This window comes from Fundulus heteroclitus, chromosome 4 (genome assembly GCF_011125445.2).
Source record: "Fundulus heteroclitus isolate FHET01 chromosome 4, MU-UCD_Fhet_4.1, whole genome shotgun sequence".
Lineage (NCBI taxonomy): Eukaryota > Metazoa > Chordata > Actinopteri > Cyprinodontiformes > Fundulidae > Fundulus > Fundulus heteroclitus.
This window is the reverse complement of record NC_046364.1, coordinates 21,858,920-21,882,718: the sequence shown is the minus strand read 5'-3', so window position 1 is coordinate 21,882,718 and position 23,799 is coordinate 21,858,920. Positions and strand designations below refer to the sequence as shown.

General features: G+C 41.9%; 1 protein-coding gene across 3 annotated transcripts in view; it reads left to right on the top strand.

The window, feature by feature from the left end:
- cd276 (CD276 molecule) overlaps positions 1-23,799 on the top strand; it is a 108,607-nt gene that overhangs the window by 9,530 nt on the left and 75,278 nt on the right. For all 3 annotated transcript variants that reach the window (XM_021309659.2, XM_021309658.2, XM_012850894.3), the window contains exons 2-3: positions 4,146-4,241; positions 21,661-22,011. In XM_021309659.2, coding sequence (XP_021165334.1) covers positions 4,196-4,241; positions 21,661-22,011 — 397 coding nt within the window. In that variant the 5' untranslated portion in view covers positions 4,146-4,195. The remainder of the gene's footprint in view (positions 1-4,145; positions 4,242-21,660; positions 22,012-23,799) is intronic.

The following is a 23,799-nucleotide window of genomic DNA, read 5'->3' as shown; positions in this document are numbered from 1 at the left end:
AAAAATCCCCACATTGTAAAAAAGTTAAATATTGGAAACATGTGGTGTCACACCCTAATGAGTTCATTAACGTCCTGAGCTCCTCCGTCTGGGTCAGCACCCTCCAGCTGGGTAAGCCATGCCGGGTGCTTTCTAAAGAAGCTGGTTGTTCAAAGTGTGGTGGATCCAAGCATATTCATAGAAAATGAGAGGAAGGAAAAGGTATGGTAGAAAAATGTACATCAGCAACAGGGACAGCTGCAGCTTTGAGAGGATTGTCAAGCAGGATCCATTCAAGAATTTGGGGAAGCTTTACTAGCAGTAAGCTGAAGCGGGAGTTGGTGCATCAAGAGCCACATACGCACAGACACTTGGGCTACAAGCGTCTTACCTGGGAAATGGAAAGGAAAGCTGGACTGTTGCTCAGTTGTCCAAAGTCGTCTTTACAAAGGAATTCTGCATTTTTAATGGAAATCGAGGCCCCAGAGTTTGGAGGAAGAGTGGAGGGGCAGAGAATCCAAGTCTAGTCGGAGGTTTCCACAGTCAGCCATGGTTTGGGGTGCCATGTCATCTGGTGTTGATCCACTGGGTTTTCTGAAATCCACAGTCAATGCAGCCATCTAGCAGGAAATGCTTGAGGATGTTAGGCTTAGGGCTGGACCATAATTCAATAACAATACATATTGATCGATAGATGTATGTCAATAAAAGTTCAACAGTTTTTCTTCCTTTTGCCTTCTAGCCATGTAGGTTAATAATACAGTCATTACATCCACCCAACCAATCACAAACGCAGACACAAGAGCGCTCAGTCACCAAGCTCCGCCCCCTTCAAAGGGTTCAGTGAGCATACGTTCTTTTTTCTTTTATAAAATACTTGCGATTTTGGCTAAATGTTGGTTAAATAAAGGGCTGAGTTTGAATTCAGTGTTTGTGTGCTCTGTGTCTAAAAATTGGTCGCTAAGCAACAGTGTAAAATGGCCAGGGCTGCACTTAAAATATATGTTTTGAATTTGTTGATAATTATCGCTATCGATCAGTATGATTTCTATTTTATTGGTACGTTTTTTTTCTATATCGTCCAGCCCTAATTAGGCTTCCTTGTGCTAACAAGCTTTATGGAGATGCTGATTTCATTTTCTTTTAGGACCTGGCACCTGCCCACACTGCCAAAGGTACCAAAAGCTGGTTCAGTGACCACGGTACCACTATGATCAGCAAACTCACCTGACGTGAACCTTGTAAGAAATCTGTATAGTGTCAAGAGGGAGATGAGAAACACCAAACCCAAAAAGGCAGATGACCTGAAGGCAGCTATTGAAGCAATATGGGCTTCCATTGCACCTGTGCTGAAGTTTATTTTTGGTTTAAAAATAATCTTTGTACCACTGATCAAATGAACCATTTTAAATTTTACGAGACTGAATTTTAAGTTTTCTTGTATGTGAGCTATAATTATCACATTACAAGAAATAAAGGTTTGAAATACTGTATTTCACTCTATGTGCCATGAATCTATGTAATATACTGCACGAGTTTCCATTTGTGAAGGGTTCGATAAGAAATCTAGAATTTTTTCATGATATCCTTATTTGATGCACGACGCAATGTGCCTCAGCATGAAGGAGTAACTGTGTTTTTGCTCTCTCATTGTGAAAAGGTGACTTCATATCAAAGAAAAAAAAAAGAAATAACAACTCTGTCTTCAATACTATCTAAAACACACTGTGAAGATTTTCTCTCAGTAATTCATAGACAAATAGTGACCTCTACCAGTGGAGCAGAGATGGGTATCTCATAAATATTGAATACATTGGAGGGTAAGGAAGGAGAAAGATAGCTTTGTCTATCTCTGAGTTTATCTTGGAGCTCCTTCCCCCGTGCATTCTCGGATGCGGTAGTATTTCTTTTTTTATTTGGAAAGTAGAGAGAGAATGACTTGGCTTTTTCCTCTTCTGAAGTCCCCGTTTGTCATCACAGCCTTATTTCTAATGAAAGAGAGAAAAAAAAGCCTAAAGGAAGCCAGAGAACAAAAGCGGAGGAAGTCACCTTCAGAGAAACCTTTAGATGTTTTTCTCCAGAAAAGCTATATCCGTCTTTGAAGTTGTGCATTCTTGACAATACAGCACCATATAGGCTTGTCCAATTTCTTTAAACATCCTCCACATGTAGCTATAATTAGTGGAGAAGAGAAGACAAATGATATTGGTTTCATGAGATACAATCTTAGTAACATTGTTGGAAATAACTGCAAATCAATTTTAGATTTCACAAATCATAAGCTGTTTTTAAATAATTCAGTCAGTGTAAAATATTTTAGGTTATATTTCAAAGCTTCATATATTGTGGTATCAGTTGGGGTTGTCCTAGAAGCATCGCAATTCTTTCTTTTTTTTGGTGTTTTCATGACTAGAATAAAGGTTTGATAAATCTTTTTTTAAAGGAGCATTGCACAAGTACTATTTTTTTCTTTCCCATACATGCCTTTACTATTGGCCAACTTGTAAAATGAGTTTTCCTCTATTTACCGCAGCTGAAACTTTTAGGCTCCATTAGTCAGTTCAGGAGAGGCTGATTCAGACCCGATTCTCTGGGTGTGCGCGTGGGTGTGACGCATTGCACGCTCTTCGGCTGGCCACATTGTTGAGTCTCCGCCGCCGTGAACACGTCAGCGAGAGAATACATGTCTAACTTTAATATTTATAACTTTCTTACCTCAGAAGATGTTACTCCTCTAAACAAAAGACTTTTCCTCCTCACCCATGCAGGTGCACAACACTGGTGTCATTTCAGCTTGTCGCCAGAGGTGGCAGACATTCGCAAAAGTCCGGCAACCCGCGCAATGCTCCTTTAAAGTACAGTTTTGTACAGCACAGTTTTAAGCAGTCTAAGCATTCTAGATTTTGAACTAAATACAATCAAAGGCAGTCCAGACTCTTCGAAATATTATCAGCAATATTTTTGGGTTATTTAGCCTGCCATAAGAGAAAAAAATGGGGGTTAATTTTTCAGAGACATATTCTCACCATGTCATTCATACATTTATAAATGTCACAGTCTCAAACTAAATATTAAATTAGCAAGCTAAATATTTAGTTTACAAACTAATATTTAGCTTGTGCCCTGTGATAGACTGGGGACCTATCCAGGGTTTACCCCACCTCTCAACCATTGACCCCTGGAGATTGGCACCAGCCCCCCTGCGACCCTGCATGGATAAGCAGGTATGTAAAATGGATGGATATTTAGCTTGCAAATTAAATATTTAATTTACAAGCTAAATATTTAACTCCAAATTAAATATTTAGTTTAGAAACTAAATGTTTAGTTTGTAAGCTAAATATTTATATATATATAGTTTGGAGCTAAATATTTACCTTGCTAACTAATATGCAAATTGGAGTGGAGTACCAATACAAAAAGCTGGGTCTTGCTCTAGCTCGGACCCAAATGTTTAGCCAATGTGCTACTTTACTAAGTGAAAGTGAACTACCGCAACAAAAGCTGGGTCTTGCTATCCACTGTGTAAAGTCCTTCTGCTGGCGAGACTGAAATGTCGTCATTCATGTAACTTCTTTTACAATGAATCCCTTTCCTCTCATAATGTTAGCTGAAAACACAGGTCAAGACGTTTTTAACGGCAATACAGATGTTTACTGATGGATCCACAGCAACCAGCTGTAAGTTTGTGACCCGGTCAAGATAAATGAAGTTTCGAGCAATGACTGAAGCGGTTCAGTCTTTATATAGAGGATAGCAAGACCCAGCTTTTGTTTTTTTAAATTCTATATTTAGTTTGAAAACTAACTATTTAGTTCACAAACTATTTGCAATAGCAAATAGCTTTCTAATTAAATATTTAGTTTGGAGCTGTGACATTTATAAATGTATGAATGATAGTATGATAAAATAACCCAAAATGTTGTTCATTTTTGACTGCTTAACTTTACAAATGGCACCCTACATCAGAGTACCTGGACGAATCGTCACAAGGCAGACTTCACTTTGACAAAATGACAAATACACAGTATTGACATTTTTATACTGCATAATTCTGCCTTATCAACCTCTGCACTGCACTTCTTCCCATTTTTACCTTGCAGCTATTTCCTCCTTATTATTTGACCATTTCTTCATATTAAGTCTCAGTTCTTGTCCCCCTGCAGTGCTGTATCTGAAGACGTGGACCTGCTGTTTGAATCCATCCTGAAACATCATGCTAGCCCTCCTGCTGCCTGCGATGCTGGCCGTCCACGCAATGGGTGGGTGTCACCGCTGCTCCTGTCCTTTCATTACTGTTGCGGGAATTACTGCCGTCTGTCACCAAGCTGCGCGCTTGTGGTCTTTTCCCAACAAAGGGTTCATTAGGCAAAATGGCAGTTTAAATGAGGGCACTCCCATACATAATGTGCCTGTAGTCTGAAAGCCATAAACCTCCTTGTTTAAACTCTAGCCATCTACCCAGACAAGTCTACTGAGAGCGTCTCTATACAGATATTCTGATTGTATAAGTTCAGGCCTATTTTTCACGGGAAGTCCTTTGAGTTTAGTCTTGACTGTGTTTTAAATCTCCGATATTGAAATGTTTCTTTATGATTTTATTTTTAATCTAGCCCATAAAACACAGAAGCTTTGACCTTTTCAGCGAGGTGCAGTGGGAAGAGCTTGACACCCTCGATGGAAAAAAACGCTGGAAGTGCCGTTTTTCTGCCGTGACTCAGGAAGTGCGGGGAAGAAGTTATCTTCTCATATTTCAAACGCAAAAGGAGCGGAGTGTTGGCGGCTTATGTCGCAACGGAGAATTCATTCCTCACACACCCAAAGATTTCCCTTCAGGAGGAGAACTAGTCTCGCCGTAAAAAAGGGAAAACAAATGGCTCGGATTGGTTTGATAGCATCTCATGACACAGTAAATAAAAGAAGGAAATTGAGCATGTCACCACTGGGGCGGAGAAGGCATATTTTTGAACTCTTAAGTTTTTCCCCGCTGGTCTGTGGCTGACACCTCGTCGGGCCTTGGCAAACACACAAAATCCACAAAAGAAAGTTTTATCTTCCAAATTCATGTAATTCTTTTCTCCCCCTTTTTGGTTGAATTGGCACACGCTCCAATTGGCCATCAGCTGCACATTTCAGTCCTGACTCAGTGGACCTAAGTGTCTTTAGTGGTTCATTAGGGACCTATTCTCTCCCAGCACAAATGGGCTTGCGGCCTGCTCATTACTTGCTGTCTGGCATTCAGGGCCTAACTCGTTCTCCTCACCAAGGGGGGGTGGGGATGGGGGGGGGGGGGGGAGGAGGTGTCGTGGACTGATGGAGCTCTTTAACTCACAGGTAATGGGCTATTGTAGCTCACACAATGATTCACTTTCTCTCTGCTAACTGGAGCACTAAGTGAATTAGTTGAAGTCAGGTTTGATACTATAGACTTCCCCTGTAACGCAGCACAACGAGACAAAAGGTACATGCTTTGTGAACCTTGTTCCACTTATTAGAAGCTGAAAAGATACTCTACCACACACTGCGAAACAACACTGAAAGATTCAGTCTTTCGTCAATTGGTTCTGGTAACTAATATTTTGAATCCACCGATACGACGGCGAAGCATAATATTATGACAGCTGACGCGCGAATAAGCTGTGGATAACACTGATTATCTCTTCATCGTGGCACCTGTTAGTGGGTGGGCTGTATTAAGGCAGCTAGCGAACATTGTGTCCTTCAAGCTGATGTGTTAAAAGTAGGAATATGCAAACAAATGGGTTTAGGGGAGTTAGACATGGACGGAATTGCGTTGGCCAGACGACTGGGTCAAAGCATCTGTAGGGTGTTCCCAATCTGCAGCGGTCAGTATCTAGAAAAGTGACATAAGAAAGCTACAATAGCAAACTAATTACAGGTTCATGTGCAGCCAAGGCTCATTCATGCACAAAGTGAGCAACTCTTCCCCATGCGGTCGGATCCAACAGACGGATAAACGTAGCTCAAATTGCTGAAGCAGTTATGGCTGCTTGTGAGAGAATGGTGTGAATTATAGTCTGCTGTGTACGGGGCTGTATAGTTGCAGAGCAGTCAGGGCGCCCATGCTGGCGCCTGTCCACGACCCAAAGGGCCAACAATGAGCATCAGAACTAGACCAGGGAGCAGATTAAAGAGGTGGCCTGATCTGACCAATCACATTTTCTGTTACATGGTGTCCGGGTGAGTGTGGTGGGCTAACCTTAACGTTAATGAGTGTGCTGTGGGATGAAGGCTAGCCAGCAGAGACAATGTGATAGTTTGAGCAACATTCTGATTCAAAACCTTGAATCCTTCCATCCATGTGGATATACAGTTCACATCCGCTCATAGGAGCCGCCTAAACGTGGTTGTAGAGCGCACACATTCGCTCATGGAACTGGATATTCTTGATGGCAATAGCGTCTTTCAGCAGAAGAGTGCTGCCCACCGCTAAGTAAACAGGACTCAGGAATTGTTTGAGGAGCACAACAGAAGTTTGTGGTGTCGACTTGGCCTCCTAATATTTCCAGATCTCAGTCCAGTCAACCGTCTGTGGGATGTGCTGGACATGCGAGTGTGATCCATGGAAAGCCGATCTTGCAGCTTACAGGACCTAAAGGGATCTGTTGCTAACGTCCTGGTGCCAGATATACCACAGCTAACCTTCGAGAGTTTATTGCCGTACATATTTAAACAGATAACTAGTGTTTTAGCACTAAAATAGAGTTTTAAAAACAGTGATTGATTATGTACCCAATTGCCATGTATTTTTTTATTTATTTTTTCACAGTCAAACAAAACAATTATTATCTAGAAGAATAACTGATAAAGTCAAACTAATTACTTATATTTGCGTACAAGTCAAATGGTGTCCAGAAGCAGGTGCTTCCTTATGAGGGTAGCATCTGCTGGTTATGGGGCTCCCTCCTTGGGATAACTGGCTGTATTCCACTGTGTCATAACTCAATAACTTAATCATGTGCCCTAGATCGGCTAGATTTGATTTCACTCTTGTGGGCTTCGTCAACAAGGTCAGATTGTGAGAACAACAGAAGAACACATAACAACACATACCAACACGTAAGCACACAGTCATTCAGTGCACTAAGTTTCTGCCTTATCCTGTTTTAAAAATCAGCCTATTAAAGGGGTTTTCACACAAGGAGGGTTTTTGTCCAGTTAAAACAAACTTTATTTCGTTCCCTCCCCCTTGGTGCAGTTCATTCGTGTTGCTGCAAACACACCGATTGCACCGGGGTGTGGTCCAGAACAACCGTACCAAGACCGTGTGGAGGACATGGTCTCCCTACGGTTCCGAACAAACTCTAGAGCTGTTCGTTTATGACGTAAATATTACCTGACCTCAGTAGAACAGACCTACCATGTAAAGACGGCAAGCTTGGGCTTGAGCCCCTAGGCAGGATTGTGTTGCACCATGGGATGCCTTAGAGTAAAGAAACTAATTACAGCGGCACATCTTTTTAGTAAAGAATAAAGCTCTTTGCAGCCTTTAAGACAAATTCTCAAAACCGTTCAATAAACAACTCAGACAATGTGTCGTGAAATACGTAGCACCCAGAAACAAACAGTTAAATTTTTAAAAACTTGCAACTCCCATCCCAGACACATCTGGCCAATAAACAGACTGAACGTTCACAAATGGTTTGTAGTGACAGACTTTGGATCGCTTAGAATTTTCTCTGTGTGAAAAGAAAGCAAACCATGCAAAAAAATTAGATGTTAAAAAAACTAAGGTTTGAAAACACCCTAAAACTCTCTCAGTAAAAACTTGTCCAGTAGTTACCAGGTTATTGCACAGAGAGAGGAGTTTATTTCTGGTTTTAAAACCAATGTCAGAAATATGGGTACATTCAGTTTTGCATTGACCTTTGACCCTTTCAACTTTTAAAAGCTTAAGTGAGTTTTCATCAAACGTCCCGGTATTTGCTCTGAGCGTCAGCAAAGTGGACAAAACGCCACCGTGTTACAGCAGCGAGTGAACCACAGCAGTTAGCTGAGTAAAGTGATATCCTTGGCTGGCGTCAGCACACCACACAGCAGTGTCAGCCAATGGCACAGCTAACAGGGGGCTGTCTGGCTAATTGCTTGTTGTTGTCATAGTGTGTGTTCACTTAGCGCAGACATACGGCTTGCCAGAGCGAGCCTGTGTGCGGCTCCGGGGTACCTAAAAACAATGAAAGACAGTCGTATTTATGCAAATGAAGGAACGGGAAGCCTCGCGCAAAAAACGCAGGGAGTTTGAAAGGTAATTCAAATGAGCTTGCACAATCGGAGAGATCGCATCTGGTGTAGCAGTCGGCAGGCAGGCATTATTGTAGGGCCCCGGAGCGTGAAAATAGCCCCCTCATGCCTTCCTCTCTGGTGTACTTTTTAAAGGTCTGCTAACTATGAATACCCCTCTCCCTGCCCTCTTTTTCTCTTCACAGCAATTGATTCTGCAGAGAGGGGACACTTTAGCCTGTGCAAAAATTCAATTTAGGGTTATTACCCCGTATCAGGGATGTTCTTGCTAATTTGATTGTGTCCAGTAAAGTATCCTTTAAAAACAATCGAGGACAGGCTCAACAAAGATTGGTTTCGCTGTGGTGCATACATAATGAGCTGTCTCTGTTGGCCAGCCTCTGTCTCGCTGGTTTCCAGCTTTTTTTTTTTTTTTTTTTTTTTTTTTTTCACCACTTACTCATTGAAGCAAAGTGCATTACCAAACAAGCGCCTCATGATTATTTCAACAAGTCCTAAAAAGGCAGCCTTGTGGGATCGTTAAAATATTGATACGGGTGATATGCCGTGATTGTTGTTCTGGAGGAGAGGAAGGGGGCCTACAGCCATATGTTGATCTGGCCGTGTGTAGTGGGCTGTGATAAAAATGTGTTGAATGGATGCTGATCTGTGCTTGGAAAGTATCACAGCTACCCGTCTCGCTGCCGGCGCAGTCGAGCTGCATCCACAGGTAGATTCCTACCTGCTGGGTAATGTGATGGTAACATGGCGGTGGCGCCGTTATAATTAGGGCTCCGTGATTGGTGCAGAGGCTTGACAACAACTTGATCTTGCTTGTTTTGCCTCTCTCGGTGGATGAAAAGATCAACAGCAAAGATTTGTTCGTGCAGCACCATTTAAGGGCGCAGGTGTGAAGCACGTTAACTTACGCTCAGCCTTAGGCAGGGCTTAATGGGAATTTTGGTCAGGACTTTAACATTGAGTGAATATGCTGCTGTTTCAAAGTATAAATGGTAAAAATTCAAATGTAATATGTTTTTTTTGTTTTAACATAACCACTGTTACTTGAGGCAGATAATCAACAATTTTCATACTGAAAATTGTTAAAAATCACTACTCTATATTCTAAAACAATATAGAATTGCCCAGGTCCCCCTTGAAAATGAGATCCAGATCTCAAAGGGGTTTACCTGGTTAAATAAAGGAAATAAAAAAATAAAATAAAAAAAAAGAATATGGATTTTTACCGATAGAATGAACACCGCTTGTAGTTGGCCCCCTAAAAAGCTTTTACCCTACTAAGATGGATGGGTGCAGTTCCTCTAGTTTGTACACCATGACCGTCCCTGTTTGTTGTGACTGGTGATATTTCCGAATAGCTTAATCTGTGTTTCTTGTAAGTGACCGAAACGTGTAATGGCCTTCTTTCAGTCAGCTGACCAGCAGAGCACAGCGGCAGGAAGAGGAGGGGGGCATCTCTGTGCTACTCCATGCTCCATATAGCCAGAAAAAGCTCCCGTCGCTCTGGGACTTTCACTTTGCAGTTCATGAAAATGTGTTTAACGCAGAGACATATATATATATATATATATATATATATATATATATATATATATATATATATATATATATATATATATTTAGCAGTTTTGTATCACTAACTTATTTCAACCATTTAAGCTTACCGGTGGAAAGCAGAGTTTAAACGTAAAGATGTCTGAAAGGACAACACTTGAATTCCAACTGAGAACGCATTCATAATGCTATTGCATTTTGTGCAGGTTTCCAAAATATAGAACAAGAGTTCTTTTCTATTGTTAACCTATGCTTATACTTTGTAAACAAACTGGGATATTCCAAAATCCGTTACACTTAAAGGCGACATATCATGCCTTCCTTATTGCAGTTCAATCATTCAGCTGTGGTCTATATAAAGTGGAAATGCAGTGCTTTGGTCTTAATTCCTCGCTATTGTTGCCCCATACCTCCTCGTTTGCCCCGGTTCTGAGTTGTGTCTGAGAGCAGCTCGTTTTGGTGCGGTCTGGTTAAATGCAAAGGAGGCTCTTCACAACCCATCCCACACCAGGTCGCAGAGCGTTCCACCTCACCTTGTTCATTTTTGTAGTATGGTGGGGGACGGTGTAATGAAACCGTTGTTATTTATCCACAAGCCTCCTTCAGCTTGTACTGCGAAACCGTGGCCAAAAAATAAAAATAGCAGATTCCTGAAACTGGTAAGCTGGAAGTCCATGACCTTGTTTAGCATCGCAGCAGCAAGTACTGTGACATTTTTGTTTAAAAAAAACCGTTAACAGAGAACGGAGAAAACTTGAAAAATACGACCCAATCAGAATATAAAATTATCTATGCAGCACCTGGACAGTCTATCTTCAAATTTTTTGCACTCCCAGAGACTCCAAGGACACAACAAAATGAATTTAAGGGCTAAAAAGTGTATTTTACATGATATGTCACCTCTATTATCAATTCGAGCCTACTTTTTCTACTGTGAATAAGTGAGCGTAGCTTCTGGAGCAAACTGATTAATAACCTGCTGTTGATTAGCGCCATTTTATTTCAGAAAGCATGAATAAATAACATTCACATCACTATTACTCACCTTACAAACACTCCAGAAAGCTTTTTTATTTTCTAGATCCTGCTTTTTTTCCTCCCAGTTCCAGCATGTTTATTTGAGGATTACTCTGTCCATCCTATGAAAAAACATATCCACAGACGTCATGAACTCCTGCAACCAAATAGTTTCCGGTGCTACTTGAAATCCGAGGAGAATAAAGACGTAAGCACATTTCAGCTTGTTAAAGCTAACTTTTGCACATACCTCGGTTAGTTTAAATTATGGATGGCATGTCATTGTTGGAAATTAGCTGCCCCCAGCTCTGACTGACTCTGGGACTCTGCTGCTATATTTGGGCGCTCCAGCGTTCGCCACCCTTCTGTTCTGTCCTCAGCCGGCTCCTCATCAAAGCCTCTACATCCCTCAGGCTCGTGTGCCAGAGGCCTGCCTTTATCTGCCTACTTTTCTTCAGCAGACACTTGTACCTGAATGCTGGAGTCCATTAACAGATTATTGATGGGATATGAGATGGCGTATATCCGTGAAGAATGGAAGGCAGGGGAAGTAGCAGTAGGAAACAAGGGGTAAAAAAAACCACACAGAAAAAAAAAGAAAATAGATAAGTAACTAGTTCTTTTGTGATTTTTGAGCCATCACCTGTATTTCTTTCTGAGTGGGGAAACTCACACTCCAGGATTGTTTTTTTGTTTTGTTTTTTGGGAGCAATAATGGAGGAGATTATCCTCTGTTCTTAATGTTGAATTAACTTTTCACACTGCAGAAGGCTCGGTTATCCCACCCTTACTGTGTCTCGTCACCGAGGAGACATTTCCGTCCAGGATACAGAAAAGGCTCAGATTTCTAATTTTGTTTCAGATCGTACTAAGCTAAGCGCGCGTGCGCACACACACACGCACACACACACGCACATAATAATCTCCCGGTGCTGTGTCTCTGACTTCCTCTCCAGTGTTGGCATTACAGACGTTCGCCCTGGACAACATGAAATCAAAAAGCAGCTTTCCCTTTAGACTTATACGGCCATTGGATATATCATAAGAATTATCTGTATGAAAGAGCTTGCGGTTCTTTTGAGAACCCTCCTTTGAAGTGTGGGTGGTGCAAAATGCCCAGAATGACAATGTGTTGCCCTGCACTTCCATTGCTCGGCAGACGGGGGCAGTGTCGTACAGGCATTTTCTGCTCTTGCCCTTCGCCTTCCTTAAATCAAACCTACATTGCATTGCAGCCCCACCTTATATATATTCGTTTACTCTGCTTTGTTAATATTGTGCCTCTAATTTGCGCCCCTGCAATGCTAATGTTTGATTTCCTTCATGACTGAAACGCTTATGTTTGCAGCTCTGTTGCCGGCTCAAGCAGAGAACGTACACTTTACACGTGAGTGCTCACTGTAACAGACAAATGGCTTCACTAACCGTGCAAATGGATCCACTCAGCAATTAACCTGTTCCAATTATTTTATGAAGACTTCAAGGTAGCGTCCTTTTGTCTGGTTCAATGTTACCGAACCGGCATATATCGAGGCTGGCGTGGAATTGCATCTGAAGTTGCCAGATCTCGCTGTTGAATTACCAACTAAAGATGAATGCTTACATATATGGAACATACCTGCTGAATAAATCAAAGAGCTGTCAAATTAATCATTGCAGATATGGTTGGACACGGTGCTAACTTAAACAGTGTGGCCAGATTTCCTCTGATGTGTGTGTTTTAGTGTGTCAAGGACAGTGCAAGGGCCCCGGCACCTGTGTGTGTGTGTGTGTGTGTGTGTGTGTGTGTGTGTGTGTGTATGGGGCTGTTTCTCGTCGTGATTATGGAAGCTCCCTACTCCACAGCAGCTTTGTAACAGCATCTCCATTGTAGTGTCAGGATACCTCGTGTCCAATTCCTCAGACAGTGTGATGCTGTGGAGCTGTCAGCAGTAATACAAGTGTGGAATATCAATGTGCTCCCTGGCCTTTGGGTGTCTGTTTCTACATGAAATTGGGTGTCTGTGTGAGTGTGTGCCGCTGTGTCCAAAGTGGAATTTGGCTCGCGCTTCCTTGATACCGATGCAATTTATGCTTTATGAATATAAATACCTAAATGTGTACCTTTTTTCTTTTTCTTTTTTATAAGACAACAGTGCTGGTGGCAAAGTGGAGATCTTTTATGGTGTCCGAAAAGTGCTCATTTACTTCTCTGTGCGCTGTTGTTGGTAAACAGAATAGGCTTATTTAAGCCCGCGATTTTACCTTTTCATATACAGGTTTATTTACATTCATTTTTAATGATTTGATAACGATTACCTGCCTGGTAATCGTTATCTTACCTTGTCACTTGGTTCACTTTCGTCTGCATAAATCTTTACAAATACCTCATTTAGTCCACCATTTAATTCAAATAACCTTTTTGACCCATTCTTCAGGTTTGCTCCTATACACAACTAGAGATTTTGCTTTTTCTGTTCTTCTGAATGTTGTTTCTTGACTGCAATAAAAGGAACTCCTCGAAGTGGCGATTAAAATGAGGATCTGAATTAATCATTGTCAATAAAAGCTTTTGGACAATAATATAGAATTAAATTAATAAAGAGTTTTTAGCATTTCCATTACCATTTATTGTCCTATTACATTAAAATACTTAACAACAAGGAAAAATAAAGTAATTCATCATGCTTTAAGTAAAGGGGAATAAAACGATTTGTTTAGAGCAGCGTTCACCAACATGAGGTCACCAAGTAGTCCCTGAGGACCACATGTGGTGCCCACGAGCCTGTCCTAAAAAAGCACAATCAGCCAGTGAGCTGTATCTAAAACTTTATTTTATTCTGTTACTCTTCTTGTTTAATCACACTTGTATTTATATAGATAACAAAGCATGGATTTTTTATTTTATTTTACATACAGTTAATTGCTTGATATGACTCCTCTAGTTCACAGGTCAGTACTGGTAGCCCTTCATATGACACAACACCAAATTAAGTGGCTTTCAGTTTCAAAAAGGTTGGTGACCCCTGGTTTAGAGGTATGAAATGGAAGTAGAAAGGGACAGATTGCTCTTTTGTCAATTCATGCCATTTTATACCTACATTTGCCCAAACTGAGCCGGAGCGGTGATCACTGCTTCCCTTGCTCTACCACCCAGCTTTGTATCCTGTACTATTGTGGCCTGTCCACTTCCCTGCTTTAATCAGATCTGGTCTGTCATGCCATTAGGATATTAATGTCTTGTTATGCATGACCAATTTTCCCCTTTTTGCCTCTTTCTAAAGCAAATTTGACTTTACATCTCAAGACAATCAGGCCCACCAAATTGTTTACCTTAATCCAGATCTGGCTTCAGAATTGAACTTTTCGGGCATGAACACAAGCACATTTTTGATGCTTTTCTTTAATTATTTTTTATTTCAATTATTGTTTCATAAAGCACTTCAAAACCTAAATATGGAGACCACTATGGCGAAAGCATTAATGCTCCACTTGTGAAAGTAAATCTTTTGGGCTCTCTTTGGCACTAAGAAAGCAATTCCTAGTGCTACACTGCTAGATAGGACATGTAAAAAAAACAAAAAAACTATGGAAACCAAAGTGCATAACAGTAAAAAGATAACATGACAAAGGATCACAGGAAGCAAAATAACTTGATAATAAATAAATAATTTCCCCTTAAGAGATAATCTGATAATTCATTGTAATTCAGGCTTGTACCTCTGAGACTTGCTGTGAGTATATTCATGAAGTTTTCATGAGGCAGGGGAACTTGGTGACATGAAAACTGTTTCGACAAAAACAGAAAAGCAGATCAGTGTGACGATCTAGTTACAATGTACAGACTTGTCGATGCCGACACAGCCAGTTTTTTTCAGTTATTATGACTAAAAGATTCATGAGGTAATAAATAAAATGAACTTTAGATCAATCCATTTAGCCTATTGTACCAAACTCACTGATATGTTCACATTGTTGTTCAAAGCTTTGTGGCTTTGTTCTCATGGCCTTGTTCTTGCATTGTTATTTCTGGTTTTAATCTAAAAAAAGCATAAGGGGGAAAAAATGTTTTTTTTTTTTTTCAGTTCGTGTTTAAGTTTGTTTACTAACTGATGAAGAAGTTCGGACCCCTCAAGCGTCCACCCTTTGACCACGTTTGTTCCTGCCTCACAGCACTAACTGCTGGTATTTCAAGCAAAATGAGAAACACTGCTTTAAAGACATTGCACATTGGAACAAATAACATGAAATCTTCAAAGAAGGTTCCCCCCCCCCTCCAACTCCTTTGTGTAAGCCAGAACGCTAAACTTATTAAAAACGTTTAAACTTTTTGACAATTATCTTAAAATGATCGTATTATTTATTTGTTTAAGTTTCAGACTCTAAAAGTTATCTTTCATCTCAGTATATGTTTGTCCCTGTGAACCTCTTGTTTATTCTTGCACCGATTAATGTACAGTATATGGCTTTTATCTCTCTCAGTACCATACGTCTATATTTCTGTTTTTAAAGGCACAGCCTCCTCTTTGTCTCAACACAAGCTGACCTTTAAGTCTGCCTTTTTTCTGTCATACCACTTTAACAAAGTGTAAAGCCAGCAGAAACCTTAAATACAAACCAAATGTCACAGTTTTCTATAAAACAGTTTTTTCATATTAACCCTGATATGAAATGTTCAGGGTTTTTTTTAGATGCAAAAATAGTATATAACATTGTGATAAATCGTAGTTACATTTGTCACAACAACTTGTTTTGTGCCCTAATTAGAGGAAGTGATTGCATCTCTTTACGGCCAATTAAAAGCACCTTTTAAGACTTTCATCCTTTGACCCAGATGGCCTGAAATTCTAATTACTTTCCTGTAAATAAATGATCTGTAGTAAATTGTTATTACTGGTTTCATTAATGTTCCAGTGTCCCAGTATGTTATGCAGCCACGCCGGTGCCCTGAAACTAGCTCACTGGGAGAGGATGTAGCCTTTAATAAACGTACTAATTGCACAGCCGTACGGCATGTTATTCAATGAAAAGGGTGCTCGCTGAGAGGCTTTTGAAATGTGTCGTGGTTCATGCAGCAGCCGAAGCTGTTGAGCTAATCCAAACACCTGTGATCCTTTGAGTTTTAGTCTCTGCATGTACACTGCCTTGCGAAAGTATTCAATCCTCCTGAAATTTTTAATTTTTCACATTATAACTACAGACTTTTATGTAGTTTATTGGGAATTAGCGCAGCACAAAGTCGTGCATAATCGTAAATCGGGAGGAAAGTGAAAAATCTGCAACACATCCGGGCTCAGGTCCCGTGCAATTGGAGCTGGAAATCACAGCTGAAGTGCAAGCCTTCAGGAGGAACTTAGAGGTTTGATAACAGACAGCATCATGAAAACCGAGGAACACACAGCAGAAAGGTCAGGGTTGAAAGGTTGGGGAGAAGTTTAAAGCAAGGTTGGCCTTATGATACAATGCCCCCAGCTTTGAACGTCTCACTAAGCACTTTTCAATCCTTCATCTGATGTTAGAATGTGTATGGCATCCCTGTAAACCTACCAGTACATGGTTGTCCTCCTAAACTGACCCGACAGCTCCAGAATCTGGTGACAGGACAATTATTAGCCACTAGAAGATGTCCCATTTAAGGTTTGCCATAAACCATGTAGAGGACACAGCAAGCAGGGGGCTCTCGAAAGATGAGAAGAAAGCAAAACTTTTTGGTTCAGATGCAAAATGCAACCCGAAAAAAAAAAACAACTCATGGTGACACGTGATGGTGACAGCATCATCCTGTGGGGATGCTTTTCAGAAGGGTTAATAAAGCTAGACAGAGTTTATAGAAAGATGGATGGCGCTAAATGCTGGGCGATCCGAGAACAAAGCCTGCTAGAGGGTGAAAAAGACTTGAGACCCATCCAGAAGGACAGCGACCCTAATCATACAGCCACAGCTACAAGGGTAGGGTTTTGACCAATACATTTGTGTGTTAAAATGGTCTAGTCAAAGTCCAGCATTAAATGGCTGCAAGACTCTGGAGCAAGATCTTAAAACTGGGTTTCATAGATGCTGTCCATCTAATCTGAGCTTGAAGTATTTTTTACGAAGAAGAACGGGCAAAATTTCAGCCTCCAGATGTGCAAAACTGGTGGAAAAGACAAGCCGTGGCAATCCCAGCAAGATAGTTCGATTAAGCATTAACTCAGGGGGAAACAATTATGCCACAATTTGTGATTATTAGTAGGAAAAAAAGTGTTTGTAAGGTCCCAAAATGTAAAAATATGGTATTAAAGCACTGCAGTAATGCTCACAATAAAAGGCCACGACTTCAGAAATTAATTCATGATAAATTAAACGGCGACGGCTTGATCCTCAAGAAAGTTTCAGATCTGTATTAAAACGATAACTGAATCGGTTGAGCCACTTATAATCCCCTTCCAGTAACCTGACGTGCACACATACTGTAAACATAAACGCACAAGGGAGCACACGCGTGCACTTATGTGTCTACGTCTCCAAGGTTAATGTGAGGTGATTTACTGAACAAACAGCCCTGTCCATTACCTTGCAAGCAGTCCTTCTTTAATATCTCAGATGCACATAAGTGCTGTCTCGCTTGAACCCCGCCGTCTCCGAGTCTTACAGTCAGCCTTCACCCTCATCTCATGGGAAAAAATAGGCAATGAAAAAGTCCTGTGTAGTGGCAAATCCAACAGCAGCCACGTCTTGCATATCTAAGACTGGCAGGACGGAAGGAGGGTCTGATATTGACAAGGTGGTGGGTAGTCATGAAAAGTACAAGTGGAGTGCAGTGTGAAGATCACTTGCAGCCTTACGCTCGCCAGCCCAGTGTCTGGCTGGTGAGCGGGGCCCATTGCCAGCGCTCGCAAAGGCTGTAATGAGTTTATTTCATGTCGGCTGTGAAAGTGCTCGTCTCCGTCTCGCAGGCACTCAGACATAGTTGAGGCCCATAAACACAAAGTGCAGCGTGTAAATCCCCACCTCCTGACGTCTCCCAGCCTGCCCTCCATGGCTTCTGAGCATCTCTTTATTGGGGTGAGGGAAGGAGATGTAAGATCCTCGCTTGCCCCCTGAGAAGACAGCGTGAGCCTCCCTACAAGGTGCAGTACAGGCCCGCACTAAAGACCACCTGTGTTGTAATCTTTAATCTCTCCGGCGGCGCCTGTATCCTTGGAGAAAGCATGTTTTTTTTTTTAGTTTTTTTTTTAGGCTACCTGAGGAGAGCCGATCGCTCGGCTTCTGTACACAACGTGCTCGTTGTAAACATTGGCAGATCAAGAACAGCACACTGTGATTTGCTTTGGATCGTGGTGTCTTACCTCTGACGAGAGCATTTTCCATGACGTCTACGGCCTTGGCTTGTATATCTCCACTGTTCAGTCCCTTCCCCCTACATGCAATGCAAATCGCTCCCTTTGGCTCTATTTACAACGGTGTTAATCTTAACCCGTCATTTTAATTTAGCGATAGGATTTTAAATAAAAGGTAATTCAGCGTGTGTCTCAATTTACTCACCTTTAGCCATTTTAGTTTTAATTGACTGTAATTTACAGTAAATTTAGTCATGTAAAATGTAAAGCCACGGTACAGGAATGATCTATATCTTCTCCCCAAATGGTTCTGCTCCTCAAAAAGCGGATTTGGTTCCACTGCATATATAGATCGGTAGATTTACATCGCATGAGAAAACATTTTTTTTCCTGTAATATTTAGTTTAAAAGGTACATGAAAGACTTGTAGAAAGAAAAGTGATGATGCTGATACTGATAATAATAAAAAAACACAACACGAACATATTTTATACTGTGTATGTAAACGTGGTCAAAGTTATGCAAAAACGTAATACAAAATAGAAGCACAAAAAATGTGAGGTTCGACATTTAAATTCATGTTGCAATTCCCAGGACAGGTCTGTTTTTCACAAACTGTGACTCCACATTACTCCAAAAAAAATCATGAAAGGCGTTTTAATAATAAAAGCCATATTTCTTAAAAATAAGCAGCATGCTTCAAATAGCACAAAATTAACATTTATAGGATACACGTTTGAGTCACGGCTCTAATGCAGGCTGTTTGAGGAACTTTAAAGGTCTGGATGTGGCCTGGGAGTCTTTTTAGGGTGTCTTACTTTTTTTAAGGAAAATATTTTTTTTTATACTCAGGTCAGTTATTTAACTCAAGATGAAACAACAGTAAGGTAAAAAATCTATTTATCTACATACAGAGTCAGTTTTAGTTTTATTTGGGTGAAGGCGATTTGTCCCACTTACCTTTAATGTTAAGGAGGCTTGTCATGCACGCATTGAAACGTAAATAGTATTTAATGAAACTATAAAAGTTCCTCATATTAGATTTCTCAAGAGCAAGAGGCTTTAATCCTGAATTAAATCATTACTGTTGTATAAAGACTGTGCCTACGGGAAACAGAAAATATATATTTTTGTTAACGTTTAATGAGATGACTTTTCACACAATGTCGCAACTGACTCCTATAACTGAGACAGCTGACAGATCATGAAACAGATGCAATCAAGCTACATATATAATGGTGTCATCAGCATACATGCATAGCCATACTGCATGAGCTTTTGACTGGCTCTCATAAAATCTTTGGTCAAGAAAAATGGCTCGTTCACCCAACAAAATCTGGCGTCGCTTCCCCAGTGCAGGTCGGTTTATCTGGAAAAGGTCCTCAGGTAGAGAGGGATCCTCTGAAGGCCGCAGAGTAAGGGTCGGGTCATCGGTTAGAGAAGCTGGGAGGAAAAGACGAAGAGGAATGCAATTTGCTTGACAAAAAAAGATGAGATTGTATTGCTCCCTCTCTCATAGCAATGGTCGTGGTTGAGGGATTAGAGCGTGAGGTTCCACCGCACTCTTTGTTGGCTTGTTTCCAGATATTATCTTTAAGTGTGAGCTCAGCGCCAGTCTTCTCTTTTTCTATTCCCCTCTTCCATTCCCCCGTATGTGTATGAAGTCAGTGGTGTGAGTCATCCCAGGCTGCTCGGGGAGTGATTTAATTGCTCTCTCCCCTCCTCCTTTCAACATGCATGCCTCGAAGAGGGCTGTCACTGACCCCTCCGCTCCTATAAAAAACACTTGCGCAGCAAACCCCGGGCCACCCTGAAACGCAGCAAAAAAAATAACGCACTCGAGAAATTTCGCCCAGTGTTCTCCGGCAGTGCCGAAAAACAATGCCGCTTCTGCTTTGCTTTGCTGCGATAACTTTTCCGTATTGTGCAGCCCTGCTGAGTGAGTGTGAGCACAATATGGGGAGATAACCCCCAGAGCAGCAGAGGAGCTTTTGTAATTGCAGTTTAGAGGGGGAGAAAGCCTTCTGTTGCTCTCACTGTGGAAGTCAGAGAATTGGTTTGTGAGTCGGCCCTCGGTTGGTATGGATACTCTGATTTAAGTTAAAGTCAAGTCATTTTAACCGGGTAGATAAAGGTATACTTTTTTTTTATTTTAATCTGTTTGCGTTTTCATTTTTTTATTTTAACCTTGCGATTTTGCATTTAGATGAAAAATAACGTTTCCCCACTCCAAAAGACTTCCCATAACACCGTAGCACCCATGCTGCGAGCTCCACACACTTCATCGTACCGACGTCTGTGCATTTTCTCCGGCTCCTCTCTGCGATTGTGAGGTGAGACATGTGGTGGCACTGTGCTCACAGACGACCGGGTCGGTGTCAGTGGAGGTGTGAATCAGAGAGAGAGAGAGAGAGAGAGATAGACAGGCCTCCTTGTAGGGATTGGCTGACTGTGATTGAAAATAGGGGTTTGCCTTGACTTGGCCAATCTGTATGAACACCAATCTGTATGAACCCTCTCAGATGAAAGAGCTGTTTGTTGTTAATAGGGGGAAGTAATTCTTGCCGCAGCCGAAATCTCCGTCGCGGCGAGCTAGTTCAGCGCTGGCGTCGGCTCTGTGATAGGCAGAGCTCAAAATGGGGTGAGGAGGCTAAAATGCCACCGTGATTACAACAATTAGAGAGGCTGAGCATGAAGTAGACCGCATTGCTCCAGGGGGCCCGAGTGGAATTTTTCTCCCCTGTGATGCTGATGAGTGTCTCCGAGTTGTATAACAGCAGACAGGGATCAATGGCGAATGCTGACTCTTGAGAATACTTTGAATGTACTCTAGCCCGTCTGAGTTGGCTACTAATCCAGAATGATTATGCAGTGTGGACTTTGCTCTCGGGCCCAGTCTAGACAAACAGTACACACAAGGGCGCTCGGATGCAGGGGGGGGAAATTAGCCGGGAAGCACAAAACCACACATTGAATGCGTCTGCTGCTCTTATCTGCCTCTCCTTATAACCACAGCACCAGAAGTTTTTGCTAGATTTAACTAAAGATTAAGCTAAAGCCAAACAGATGTTGCTCCCGTCGCTGAGTTTTTTACGGCGCTGAGCCATCACCGGGAGGCAAAGCTTTCAGGAACACGAGAAAAGTCCCCATGCTTACTTTCAGATCTCCCTCACTCCTACCCCCCTCGCACTCGCTTCGGCTTACCCTGTTCGTGCTACTGTGCCGCACAAACAAACAAACAAACAAACGGTGTGTTTCTGAAGCAGCCACGGCGAACGTTTCCAAACGATGCTCTGATTTCATTTTCAAAGGCTTTCTGATACGTGTAGGTGTCAGCGAGTCACATCTGAACACTGCACACCAAATTAAAGGTGTGTCTCGCTGAATACAGCTTGTTTACACCCCGCCTGGGCCAACTAGTATTTATTAATATTGTTTATTCTACATTTTTGAATTCTTAAGTGTCAAGAAATTTGATGTTTTCATTTTCATGGCGTAGGGAAGACTTTCAGGTGCCAATGAAAAGAACTGCTTGGTTTTTCTCTTGCAGCTAAGCTGGAACTGCACGTCCCGGACCAACCGGTGGTGGCGTTGCATGGCGAAGATGTCACCCTCAACTGCTCCTTTGACCACTCGAGCCCCTTCAACCTTTCCGACGTGGCCGTGTTCTGGCAGCTGACCGACACCAAAGGCAGCATCCACGCGTTCTGGAAGGGACAGGACCAGCTGGTGGAACAACTGGAGAGCTACGCCAACCGTACGAGCCTGTTCCCCGCCCAGCTGACCGCGGGCAACGCCTCGCTCCTACTGCGAAGGGTGGCCATCGCCGACGAAGGCGACTACACGTGCTTTGTCAGAGTGCAGGAGTACGACAGAGCCTCTTTGCTTCTGCAGGTGGCGGGTGAGTCAAGCTGCGAGATCTGTGACAGATGGAAAGGGAAAAAAGCAGAGGATCTTTCATGTGGAGCAGTAGGAGCAGCGTGTGTGCAAATACACCGGGGGATCAAAATTAGAGAACAATCCTCGAACACCTGATTGTGTCAGCAAAGTTGTAGTGCCGAGACAATCAGCTGTGATTGGATGTTTTGTTGCGGCTCACACTAACCCATGTTTCAAGAATATTTACGAAAAAAAATCCAAGATGTTTAACAAAAAGCGTGTTAGCTGTGCTGAAAGCATCTGTCTGAGGATTCCCAGCTGTAGGATCTTTGCCGCATGTCTTCCCCCACTCCTCTCACTGGACCACAAAAGGTCCTTAATGCGGGAACAAGTTCATTTTGTAGGAAACCATGATTAAAATTAGAGGGGAGCAATGACTGAAAATATTACAGCTACATTTACTCACATTTCAACAATCAGCCATTAGTAGGAACTACATATCTGAGGCTGCACTGGTTACTGCTTTTGGTTGGTTGAGCGTTTTATTATTTCTTCGTTGTCAGTGTTTTTCAGTGTCAATGAACTGCTGTTGCTGTGAGACGGGGGTGGGGGTGTTGTCCCGCATGAAATATTGCTGGCTGGTTAAGTATTGAACACAGGGACGAAAACCACATGTTGTGGACAGAGGTTAATTCTCCCATATAGATCTATAAGAGGGCCAGCTCTTGTTGCAGAAAGCATTCACGAAGCAATGATCCTTCCACCTCTACCTTTCTCTGACTTTTTTTTTTGTTCTTGTGGCTTAGTCTTTTCACAGATTGATGACGAACAGATTGTCTCCCATGTGACCCGGAGAAATTAAACTTGCTGTCATTGCCAAATTAAACTTTCCACCATCTCTCCTCTGTCTACACAACATGCTCCTAGGCAATAATTATTCCCTCTGTGTTTATATTAAGATCTGCATAGGCTTGTAAATACTGACATGCTTTCAGACTCTACCTCGCTGTGCTTCCTGATTGGAAAGGGCCACTTGCATGGACTATTAGATAAATGGAGATGTGCCCTACCGGCCCGAAAGGGGGGGACTAGCCCCCTCCCAACAATGCATATAATTCTGTGGTGTGAAACTGTGATAGAAATGGCAAGAGTAAATCAGGTACAGCACTGGGAGGTGTCTGAAATGTTCTCTGATTTAATTGGTTTCCTTTTTTTAATATATGTTTTTTTTTTTTACATGGTCCTTCATAGTATGTGCAACTCAACAAATACGCTTTAAGGGGACCTATTAGGCTAAATTCCCTTTTTGCACTTTGTTCTACTTCCATTTGGGTCTGTCCTGCTTTTAGAAACAATCAGTGTTCAAAAAAACATCCAGCAATTTTTTTGGCAATAAGTAAATGTTTAGCGTCTGGAAAATGAGTCATAATCGGGGGACACTGCCCCTCACCTAGAGACCACAGCCGAGTACAACCCCTCAACCTAGCCACCCAAACTGAGCTCCACCCACTTCGTCCGCTGGTTTTACCATTGTATGTGCTGTACAATGGCTGTTCGGCATGAACATGGTTTGTCATTTAGAACAAGCTAAAGCTAGCTTTAGGCTACTGATAGCTCTGTGTCCATTTAGAAACTTACCATTCAGAAACCACACTTTCTGTGTCCTTGCTGGCTGTGCAGGAGTCTCCACTTCTCCTGCTTCTGGGTCTGACTCAGGGTCAAAGATGTACTGTTGTACCATTGCACAGCTGTTTGCAGCCATTTTAACATGTATAAAGTACCACTGTAAAAATGAAGTGGTGGGGTGCGG